Raw genomic sequence first — 12,950 nt, 5'->3', positions numbered from 1 at the left:
AAGAACCAAGCGATGTGTTCGATACGATGGATAGCCTACCACCTTCTCCCAGCAGCCAAGGCTGTGTCCATTCAAAAACGAAAGGCTAGACCTTTACCTCCACTTCCGGGTTGACGATGAAAATGTCGTATTTTCTCAATTTCCAATAGAATTTATATGTCTTAAAATGGAACTCTACATAACTTAACCAAATACTTTCGAAAAATCCAAGTCGAAAGGGCGGTTACCGCCTTTGCCCGCTTTGGGGAGCGGTTTTTCTTGTTCCGTATTTGCTCGTATAACAACCGTTCGTATCCTATCGCTCCATACACAATAAATTTGCATGGCAGACCTCTCTGATGAACAACAACAACCCTTTCTTCACAAAATGTACCAGCGTGACCTGGCCCTCTATCGTCTGGAATTGAAATTTGCGGAAGGATACGCGATCTATTTCATTACGTAATTTTCTAATAATAGAATTCTTACAAATGTTCGTTTTTTTTTCTAATTAAACTCTGTTTTCATAAATAACATAATTAATATTATATTGCATAACTAAATACGAATGTTAATTATAATTATTGAATTGATTATTTAGTCATGACATCAATTAAACTTTTCACCTCACATATATCAATTAATGCCTTATCTCTTGTGCATTCAACCGCATAAAGGACTGGATGGGAGTGGATGGAACCAGTAACTTTTGGAGGGAACATCTGCTGAAGGAACCAAGTAACCCTATATAAATTTCAAGGGTATTTGCATGTGTAACACCAATGTTGAGTAAAGAAACTGCATGCACGAATTGAAAATGATGTGAAAATAGTACATATTATAAATATTTATATTTTATTTTTTTATAATAAAAAACAAAATTAATATTTAAAAATATTTTTTTTAATTTTTTATTTTATTACATGTTTGGAATAGTTAGCTGGCCTGTTTAACATTGAATCAATAATGATGGAAACAAAATTTGTAATCATCATAAACAGTAGGATTATTATTACTTTTTGGGTGCCTGCCAGCTTTTTCATTGATAATAAAGACTTCAGCTTGAGTAACCCATTATTGTTTCTGGCAAAGGCCAAGAAACAAAAAAAAGTAAAATTAATGAAATATAAAAATGCAATAGTTCTATTATTAAACCATTGAACATTTATATAAAACAAAAAATGTTGTTTGTATATATCCTGTCCTATCAATTCTTCTGGACAAAGCAAATCAATCGACAAATGAATAATTGATTTTTTTTGTGAAATCGCGCCTCATCTGAAAAACGCCTTATCAATCAATTTTGGAAATTTAAAATAGAAATTAATAATTTAAAACCAAATTATTGTAAAATTTTCATTTGGTACTTGGGAATGCTAATTTGAAAAGGGTTTTAGGAAAAAAAGATTATATTATAGATAAGGTACTTTGTTTTTTATTTAAATTACTCTAACTGGACAATGTGAGGATTTTATCAGGACAATAACAGACATTTTGTTCTTTAATTGACTATATCATTCATCTTTGAGAATATTTTTCTATTATCTGTGGTCTAAACAAATATTTAAATCTTCACGAAGTTGACTTTTACAATTTTTGGCCTTCAGATATATTTTTTGAATCATTTTCCATTAAGATTTATTTTAACTAGCTTTTGGAACCAAATGCAAAATAAGTTGTTGATTGATATAGGCCCATAATTTACTGTACATATGAAGCTTAACTTGTTACCACCAGCTGTTCTCGTTGACAATTAAGTACAAAAGACTATTAATTTCAAACATCAATGGAAGCGTTCAACAATCAAGTTAACAATTGATTAGCTGATAGATGGCAGCAGACTGGCTCCAATAAACACTGATGAATTACAGTCTGCTAATTGGAATAGCGTGGATGTGTTAGGCTATAGCATGATCATAGAGCTGGAAATTGATTCGGTTTATTGGATTTCACACTAAGAGAGAGCTGTATGTTTGGAGAGTTGAAGACAAACACTACATGCCTACTGTGAAACTGTCTGTTTACTGCGACCGGAGGAAGTGTATTCAGCTTTTTTGAGACTCACAGCAATTTATTTTTGAATGCATCAGTGGTTATGTGTTGTGAAGGAAATTTATTGACCTTTTCTTCATACAAAGTTATGGAATACTGACATATATGCCTACTCAGTAGAGCGACATATGGAATGATAAAAGTTTAAGGAATATTTTTGATATCTTGGAAAAGTATATATTATAATATATTTCTGATATCACCAGTTTCTAATGGAAGACAGTGAAGGGCATGCAAGTCCTCTTGCAGAAGCATCGCTTCATGATGATCCATCTAACAGAGCAACATTAGATGTTCGAAGACGTTTTGAGTTAGGAGATATACAACCACTTAATCCTCGGGATAGAGATGATGAAATAGAATTCCACGGTCCAGAGAGCTCGCCACTTATTCATCGACATGGTCCTTCAACACCTTCAAACATCAGCAGAGGACGGTACTCGGAGGCATCAGGAGATTCACCACTGAAAGAAAAGAAGAGGTCATTTTCAGTTATTGCAAACCAAGGCAGTGTTAGAAAACCACAGAGAAAGTTGGAAGTTCTGGATTTGAGTCCTCAAGATGACGTCACTACGGTTCCAGCAACACCAATATCGGGGGTAAATTTTTTTTATATTTAATTTCATCAATGGTAAACAAAAATAGTTCATGCTTACCTTGTATGAGCCAATTGTTTTTTTCTAGCTGTAACTGATAACCCCTATTTAGTGTAAATTAATATTATTTTACAAAATTTGAAGATAAATAATAGTATTGAAGATACAACACTATTTTTAAAGGTTTACAATATAAATTTTAAGTGACATTGTACTACTTAAAAAAAATCTTGATATCACAGTATCTTGATTACACTAAATACACAATGGCATATTCAATTAAATAACACTCTCTTAAAAAACAAAAGGAAAATATCAAATTAGATGGACTCTGAAATAAAGACTTAAGTTGTGAGCAACTGCTAAATCCTTTTTATCCCAAGAGTGGTGTTTAAGAATGGATGGTAATCTTAATTCCACCAAGCATGGTCCCTCTTCTAATTTTGATAATAATAAATTTAAGTTTGTGACTCATTTCTGAATCACTGTAGAGTCTTATAAGATATAAAATGGCTGCATATCATGTTGAAGATGTTTATATGGAACTTTTCGTTTATTAATGCCTCAACAGTGGAATATTTTTCATTTTTTAATAACTACAGAATGACTATTAGAAGACCAGAATTTGAGTATCATTTGGAATGACCTTTCCACTCATTATATATTTTCTCATTGGGCCGTTTATGATTTATAGATTGGAATACATATTTATGATAAAGCACAGCGAGTGTAAAGTATCAGACTCCAACCTATACACACATTTTCATGTTGAGGTAAACAAACTGTGAATAACACACATTTTTTTTTAAAGTAAAATAACTTTACAATAATGCTTACCTTAATCAAGCTGAAAAAAAAAAGTTGAATTTAGGTTTTTCAATAATTATTAATAAATCAAATTTTCATATGAAATATTACACCACAATCATCTGATATTAAAAAGAGATTATTAGAATATTATTCAAAAGTTTGAAAGAAATGGCATATGTTTGAAGCAATAATCTTTGTTGCCAGCCGTAATAACAGAGAGGCTATAATTAATTATTATTATTGGATTTACTATATACTATGATTCATATTGCAGAAGAGTAAATGTTTAACATGATTTATGTAAAATAAATTAAAAATGAAACTGTTTCATACAACATTAAGATTCATACATTACTCAATAGGTTATAACACTGATTAAAATAGGAAAAAACTGCTAAAAACACAAGTCTGATAAAAGATGACAATGCTCGGTTTTCTAACCAAGCATTTCAATACTAACAACTATTATTAATATGTTAAATACAATATTCAGTTTCATATAAAAATCAATAGATAGTATTACACATTAAATTTACAAGAATAATACTGATTAAATATACTGTTTAGATAATAATTCTACAAAGTAGTAAAATGTAGTAAAAGTGTAAAATGTATGAAATATACTGTATCAAGTCAATATTAATGACACATTTAATAATAGTAAAATTGATACCAAACTAATATGAATTAACAAATGTTTTATAGAGTCATAATACTAAAATTCTTTTGACAATCATATCAATTTTTGTATCATATCTATCCAATACAAATTTTTATAAAATAGTAATGCATTGTTGGAAGTTATAAGCTTTCAGATATGGATTTTTATATTATAAAATTATGTATGCATAATGTTACAAATTTCAATATGTAATGCGACAATTTGTTGAGATAAAAACTATTTTGAAAAGAGGGTATTTGACTTTTGATTTAACTTGAAAAATGTGCTTAATTATTTGAAAATGAACATTAAATGCATATTTATTTGTGATTTTCTGAGAAGAAAGAATTTTATTGATAGTATAGTAATAAGTAAAGATGGTCAACGTAATCTTAATGCAATCATACCATTAACATAATCAACATAATTACATTAAACTAGCTTCATTTAAATCTTATTAATAACCCTGTTGTAAAAATGGAATGTTCCATTTTGATAACAAAATTATTATTAGCATTGTTTGAGCATGCACGAATTATATTATGGTCGAATGCGTATAATCAATCCGCTCGGCTCTACATGACAACGTCCACACAATGGAAATTATCGAAAAGAAGACACGCATGCATTAGGATTGACGGGGAACAACACCTGAGGTTTTTTTTTAAAAGAGGAGTGGACTCATGTCACTTAATGCTCACAGTTCACTATCCAACATATTTGAAGCCTGCATGGAGGTAACGTATTTTGCATAAAAAACAAGTTAAATTTTTCGAATTGAAAACTGAGCATGCACCATGGCTCTGCTGATTTGGATTTGACGTGCTTTATATCTAAGATGTTTCTTCAATTCCGTCGGACCATCTGTCATCGTGTTTATTCCGGATGATTGTACTGATGGATTCAGTCGTTCTTGATGGCTTTTTTATTTGATTTGAATTATTTAGTTGATTCAAAGATAATGCATGCAACTCAAATTAGGTTAATTGCATTTTCTTTAGATATTTTTAGCATGTGTTTTCATAAATAAGATTTTCAGGTGTTTTCGTGTATTTTTTGTAGAATCTGAGGATTTGTTGAAATTTGTGACATTTATTTCCACATTAATATTATGGTTATGAGCTTCTATTTTAAGTTGTTTATTAGAAAAAAAAATGTTTAATTTAATTTGTCATTTACTAGTATTATGCACATCATCAACATGCATTAAATTATTACCTGAACATTAATATATATAAACAAAAATATATAGAAAAATTAAATTGGTTAATTTGTTTATTGAAATCAGTGCAATAATATTATTGCCCTTAATAACATGTGCCTGTCAATTTATATACAGTATAAATCCAAAGGCAAATTACTGAAAAAATTACAATGCTGTGGGTATCAGTGGCTGGATTTCAATGGAGATACAAACTTTATATATATATATATATATATATATTAACACAGAACAAATTCTAAACCCCAGTTGATATATAAAGAATATTTATTAATTTAGAAATGATAAAGATGTGAAAATCTGTGAGAATGAGAAAAAGCAGAAATAACCAAGATTTGAACTCAGAACCTTTTGGTTGTTGGTTGTGGTTATCCTCTTCTTTATTATAATTTTTTTTTAATGAAAATGTTAGGAAATCCTTGATGAAAATGAAACATGCTGAAGAAACATTTGTTTGTGGAGGGCATGTGGCGCAGTGTGTTGGACGTTGGACTACCGATCGTCAGACCTAGGTTCGAATCCAACTCTCGCCGCATTGCTTGTATCCGTAGGCAAGATACTTTACTTACGTTGCCTCTCTCCACCCAGGTGTATAAATGGGTACCCAGTTAGATCTAGACACAACTGCGCTGGTTACCGGCTGCATTATGGGAGTATGTTTCCATACGTGTTTGATCCCAAAAAATACTGGTGTAATAATGCTTGTAAAGCGCCTTTGAGCATGATTACTCATGAAAAGGGCGCTATATAAATCTGGTATTATTATTATTATTATTATTTACAAGATCAGATCATTTTAATATTTTGCCACTCACCGCAACCCACGCTACGCAAACAGGTTTAATTACATACCACAGGACAAGGGATTACCCAACCACCAATAATGTACCACTGTTCACAAGTCTCTAGTTCCTTAAGCTGTCTGATTAAGAATAAAGAAATTAGTTTATCAGATTCGTTAAATCGCTGGACCATCTACAAATGGGATCTCATTAAGTACGCCACTGTTTGTTCCCCTGTTATGCTTGCTTCGTTTCATTTTTTCACCTGCATTGTCTGTTAATTAATTTCATCATGGAGAAATAAGTATTCTCCATAATTCCTTTCACCATGCTGATTCAATTTGTGGGTTTGTTGATAAATGTCTTGATTGGTTACTGCATTATTAATTGATCTGGTGTGTTGTAATCAGGAACTTAGTACCTGAGATTGATGGATTATTTCTGTTAGTATCTGAACTACGGTAAAAACCATGGTGTTTTATGAAAGGCTGGTTGATGCATTTTCTTCCTTTCCAAACACAATGGAGGTATTTTTCTATTTTTTTCCAAAAATTATCTACCCTACTGTAGTTAAAATTGGTTGTTTCGCATATTGATAAAGTGAACTAAAGTACAGTAGCGTAGCTGTTCATTTTGGTTTATTTTTGTTGGGGCAGGGGGTGGGAGGTGTAGTAGGGGGAAGATCCAAAATAGAATAGTTATAATTTCATTTTTTTAGGAGGAGCTCCAATCGCAACCCCCTGGATTACAATATAGGGTTGGTGGAGGGAGATTTTACATGGTTTTTCTGTCTCGTAGTAGTCTACTATCTAACATATATTTGTATAGCAATAGATTTTGTTATAGAATTTAAATTGTTTGTTAACTATAAAAAATATTGATTTCACAAACAATGAACTGCAACAATTTCAAGGACAAACCGAATGATGACACTTGTTTACTGGTTTTTATGTATGATGGGTAATGTCATGTCAATTAGAAAATGCCCATTCCCACAATAATATGTTTCTTTTATTTCTGTGCATATCTTTCCTTTTCCAGGTTTTCATAATTCTGTTAAGCTGATGCTTTGATACATTTTGAGAAAACACTATATATAAATATTTACTATTTTCAACAAATTTGATTATTTTAAATTAATATGTCTTTTTTTTGTTTTTGTAGAACCCCCAGCCCCGCCCAATTGATTACAATGCCTATGCTACAAAGAAGACAATTGCAGAGGGCTTACTGGACGTATCTCTACTACTGGCCAATGCATCGCAGTTTAAAGTCTTGATAATTCAAGGCCCATCATATCATTTCTACGGTTTTGTTATGACGATGTTGATTCTTTCATTCATCCTGCAAATCGCAGTCGGCGTAATTCTTTTACTTCTTGGCCGTGACAATCTCAACAACATGTACCATCAGAGACGTCTTGATAAACTCAACAATTGGGCAACTGCTCTTATTTTTCTCATTCTAATAATAAATGTGTTTATCGGCGCATTTGGTCTGAACACGCAGATGGGAGCATGAAGAGAACGGATAGAAGAGCTATAGCTGTTCACTGAGGCGTGACAGCTGTATGAACAGGTTTTAATAAAGGGTTTCTTATGAATGTGTTACTATGTTTAATAACATAATTTGAAAGTGTGATAAAATGCCAGGAAAGAATTGTTAAGTGTTTTAAAGTAATTAGACCAGAAGAAAATTAATTTAAAAATTGCAGAATGAAGTATAATTAACATCATACAGATGATGTAGGCAGTTTTAATCAAAGATTGAGTAGTTAGAAAAGGTAAATTTCACAAGTGTGTACAAAAATAACTATGCATAAAAAATGAATGAAAAAGAAATTGCAGAAATTATTGGAGAAAAACAAACAGTAAAATCAGGATTTAGGTAATAGATAGTAGGAAGAATATGTCAAAAAACATGACTTGGTAAAGAAACAGAGAGTAGTCACAGTTGAGACAACTCTTTTGCTTCTCGGCCACGACAATTTGCACAGTACCGTTAAACGATGACTATTGTATATCCTTATGGGTACGGAAAAGATAATCAGCAACCAGTAGGTTGGTAGGTAGCAGCATTCCTTGAAGAAACATTTCCCCCTTTTTCCGGATGGAAACAGAATTTCTCAAACTTATTGTGGACTAAAATTGATGGTGACTAATTGAGGGTGAATGCAGAATTTACACTGAAAAATGAACTAGAAGTGTCCATAGTAAAAAGAAACAATTTTGAATGTTATAATTTACCTAGACATTATTATTAGACAACACTTCAGACCCCTAAAACACCAAAGATAAACATATCCTTCCTTTTAAATGCATTTAAAATGCTACAAATTATTTAATCTCAATCTCAATTTTGATGTATTCCTAGCATTTCTTTCTCATGTCTGAAAGTAAACCCATCACTCTCCAAACTTTCCCTAGATACAATATGTATGTCATTTTAAAAATTATTAACAAAAACAAACAAAAAATCTCGCTTTATAAAGAATGACTCCTAGAGTTTAGAAAGGTGATGTGATGTACCTTTCATAATGAAATAAGATAGTTGTTTTTATAATACACCCTTATTAAGACACTCAAGTAAAACTTTGACAGTCTTAATTTGTAAATAAACAAACACTGTTGTAATTTGTGCCTGCTGCTTCAACTGCTTCTGTTCTCATTGTCACTGCCACAAAAATGCTAAAAGTGAAGTTAAATGTTTTAATAAAATGTTTGTTGTTTGTAGTATTTATAATGTACAGAACTCATGTCTTTTACATTATCTTGTGTATTTATATTATACCTTGTACGTAGCTAATTTAATTAATTTATTACAAAATATTTATGAATAGTTTATAGAATTTGTTGAACATAAAATGATAAAGTACTTTATTATTAGATATAATTTAATTTTTGAATTGATGATATCATGCGTTTAAGTTCCACTCAGTGGTTCTGTGAGTGTAAATACATCAGATTACAGCAAAAACATCTGACCAATTATTGAATTTTTGTATAATCTATATGCGACTAATTTTGGCGATATTAAAACATACATTCAGTGACTTTTGAATAATTTTGTTTTAACAGATGCAGCATTCCATTGAATTTGAGCTGTTAGGCATGTCTTTTAACTGATATCCCATCATGCATTATTGATCAGAATATCTGTGGTGTTTTATTGATTTTAATTTGATTTACATGCCATTAACAACTCTTGCCATGCTATCATCTGTAGTTAATACAACAAAAGTGATTTTTTAAATATGAGATATCGGTTTTTTAAATTTATTATTATTATTATATTAGAGTTATAACCTCCTATTTTTAATGATATCACTACGCTTCATTTTGTTTTATTCTGGCCACGGTAGAAGTGAATGAGATGAGAATTAAATATGATATTTTGGTTATCCTTTTACATATTATATATATTTTTAATTTATAATTAAATAAGGGTTTGTTTGCAATAAAGTTTGAGTAAAGGGAAACAATGTTTTTTACAAAAATTTAGAAACTTGCAATAGGAATGTGAAAGTGAATTTTTAATGACAAATAAATTGAAGATTATTGCATGTTATTGCTGGCTTTTAATGGCTGTTGAAATAGGTTATCTATACCCATGTATCATAATTTTCAAAATGGCGGTAATTTAGACGTTATTCAACATGCATACTGCCACAGGCCGTCGTGTACTAAACAATAACATTCTTGCAGCTCAAAATCATTTATGTAATAAATCAAAATTATGTCTTGTTTAAACAATTCCTGTCATTTTGACGATATTTTTTTCCACATTGCCTGTACTAATAAAATGATAATTTACTTGCTTTTAGTACTAAATATTTAAATATGTTGTGGTGTCTACCGTATTTAACATTATTATGGTATTAAGAATTTATTAAATTTATTTATTTGTTTTCTTTTAGAGTCCTTTCATGAATAAAATATTCGATTAAATTGAATAATATTTTTTTTTGTCTTTGGTTATGACGTCTTAAATTTGAAGTTTAATTATTATAGATATTTCTTTATGAATTACACATGGAATTACTTAAGTAATATTTGATGTATTTTATTATCCAAATTATTTTTGATTTATTAATGATGGATATGTGTGTTATATGTACACATTGTTTCTGAAATAAAACAACAAATGCATGTTATTATTATTTTCCATGTAAACTGCAAAGTTTTATTTGCATCATCATGGTATAAAATCTTTTTTTTAATGTATTGTGGAAAGGCTGTGTTTACTATCGACAAATGTTTCCAAAATAAAGATTCAATCACATTTAATAGCATTCATTGTTTGTTTGGTTTATCTGTTGTACTAATTTATTTCTTTCAACAATATTTTATGAGGGTGACCTATCCAAGCTGATCATTAGCAACCATCATAACAATACAATAACTAGAAAGCCACTCCAAGAGTGCATACCTTCGCCTACTGTAAAATTCTCATACATAAGATTTCGCCGGTAAAAAAAAAATATACATATATTTGTGTGTGTCTTAATGCTGTTTGTGATTTAGGCTAATTTCACTACAAGCATGTGTATGCGAGTTTGGTGTAATGGTTATGTAACAAGCCTTTCAATTAACAATAGCTTTAGATGACTAACAATAGAACAGCAACGCGAAAATCAAACGAGTGAATTTGAACAGAAATAGTTTTTTAAACTACTCACATCAAAAAACATGCATGTGCATTTAAAATCAAATTATGTTTTAAAATTACAAATCACAAATTATAACTCTTGCCTCTTGTACAAAAATGAAGTTTTTTGGACAAGTAGTTCTCGAGAAAATGCAATTTTAGTTTACTTGTTACTTTAGGACTGCTCGCCGGCTTTTGAAAAATTCTGTCCTATCTTTAAACACTAGCAGGTCTGAAAAGTATACTCAAAAAGTGGTCCAGAATTTGGACCATGGTCCCAAATGGTCCCAAAATTTAATGGAATGGTCTTGACCACATATCTATCTGTATATTTATTTTGGTAAAGATCTTGTAATTACTTTTTGAATAATCCTGCTAACAAACAAACAAACAAACACACGCTACCGATTACATATACCTCCTTGGCGGAGGTAAATGAAACAGTTAAAAAAAATAATAGATTAAAAAATGTCTCTTGTATTCTGTAATTAAAAATTAATATATAAATATTTTGTTTTCTAAATTTTAAAAAGGAGAAACAATTTCCAGTGCAGAATTGTCTTAATCAAATATGTGTTTATTACACAAAATTGATGATTTAAAAAGTCTAGTCTAATGAAATTTCATTATAAGAGCAGAAGTGTATTATTGCCTCCTGAGATAACATCATCAACATTTATGTCATCCTAAAGGAATTGAGATACTGTAATATAAAATATTAACATTTCTGATGATGAGAAGCTAATAGATTGAATATTAAATTAAGATGGCGTGCCTACACATACGCATTTCTCAGTATCCCCAAGTGAAGGCAGCATCACATGACAAGGAAACCTATTTGATAAATATTTTCAATGCTTAATGCTTGTATGATAATCACTATATTGATTAAGATCTATAGGTTACAGGCTGACAGGCTCCTAATTGACTACAAAGCGTACTTAAATCAACTTGTCAGGAACGATTGAGAAATTACTGAAGCAATTACTAGGCTCTATTATAGGCATCTATTTGAAACTATTCTATGCACATCTATGCTATATAAATCTATTCTATGCACATCTATGCTATATGAATCTATTCTATGCACATCTATGCTATTTGAATCTATTCTATGCACATCTATGCTATATGAATCTATTCTGTGCACATCTATGCTATATGAATCTATTTTATGCACATCTATGCTATACTTTTCTACAAGATTCTAGTACAATTAGTATTGTTGATTTAAGTTTGCGGTACACCACATGTATTAGTTCTAAAAAGAACATGAGTTTCTCAACGTTCCGATCAATATGCTTTGATCGTCCTCAGGAGTGAGGAAAAAATATATAATAAAAATATATAAATAAGATAAATATAAAAATCTGCGTATCTGAAGAATATAACTATTGCATGTGGAATTGATAATGGTAATACGTTTATAGATCTGCTCTGTATTGCGTGTGGAATTTATAATGGTAATACGTTTATAGCTCTGCTCTCTGTATTGCGTGTGGAATTGATAATGGTAATACGTTTTATAGCTCTGCTCTCTGTATTGCGTGTGGAATTGATAATGGTAATACGTTTATAGCTCTGCTCTGTATTGCTTGTGCAATTGATAATGGTAATACGTTTATAGCTCTGCTCTCTGTATTGCGTGTGGAATTGATAATGGTAATACGTTTATAGCTCTGCTCTCTGTATTGCGTGTGGAATTGATAATGGTAATACGTTTATAGCTCTGCTCTCTGTAATGCGTGTGGAATTGATAATGGTAATACGTAGCTCTGCAGAAAATACAAATCTATATATTAATTAACTTGACATTTAGTATTTTTAGTTGTTGACATTTGAAGCAGGGTTACAATTTGAAGATAAGTTGTTTGTGTACTGATTCTGCACAAAGTAATTAGCATTGCTACAATGTGAACCTTCCCTAAGGCAATTTAGTGGACTTGATCAAGGACATAGTTCTAGTGTCAACAATGCTCTCAGGTCAATGTTAAACAGTATTTGCAGTTGAGTGGTCAAATATTGTTCAATAATTAAAATATTTGGACTTAATCAACAAAACAATGTTTGTATATTAAACAATTACATTTTACTAATATTTAATTAACAACTTCAAATGGAAAAACAAAATGAAAAAAACCTGTATTGTTTTATTAATAGTTTTTTAAAGTAAAAAAATTGATGTGCATAAATCATTTTTT

The 12,950-nt window shown here is 30.4% G+C and overlaps 1 protein-coding gene across 1 annotated transcript; it reads left to right on the top strand.

Moving 5' to 3' along the window:
- Positions 1–1,837: 1,837 nt before the first annotated feature.
- On the top strand, positions 1,838–10,531 carry LOC140059129 (uncharacterized). Its single transcript, XM_072104973.1, has 2 exons — positions 1,838–2,630; positions 7,267–10,531. The coding sequence occupies exons 1-2, from the start codon at positions 2,244–2,246 to the stop codon at positions 7,621–7,623; spliced, it is 744 nt and encodes a 247-aa protein (XP_071961074.1). The 5' UTR covers positions 1,838–2,243; the 3' UTR covers positions 7,624–10,531.
- The last annotated feature ends 2,419 nt before the right edge of the window (positions 10,532–12,950 follow it).

The sequence above is a fragment of the Antedon mediterranea genome, chromosome 9, assembly GCF_964355755.1.
Source record: "Antedon mediterranea chromosome 9, ecAntMedi1.1, whole genome shotgun sequence".
Classification (NCBI taxonomy): domain Eukaryota; kingdom Metazoa; phylum Echinodermata; class Crinoidea; order Comatulida; family Antedonidae; genus Antedon; species Antedon mediterranea.
Note: the sequence above shows the minus strand (reverse complement) of the source record. Positions and strands in the feature narration are given on the sequence as shown.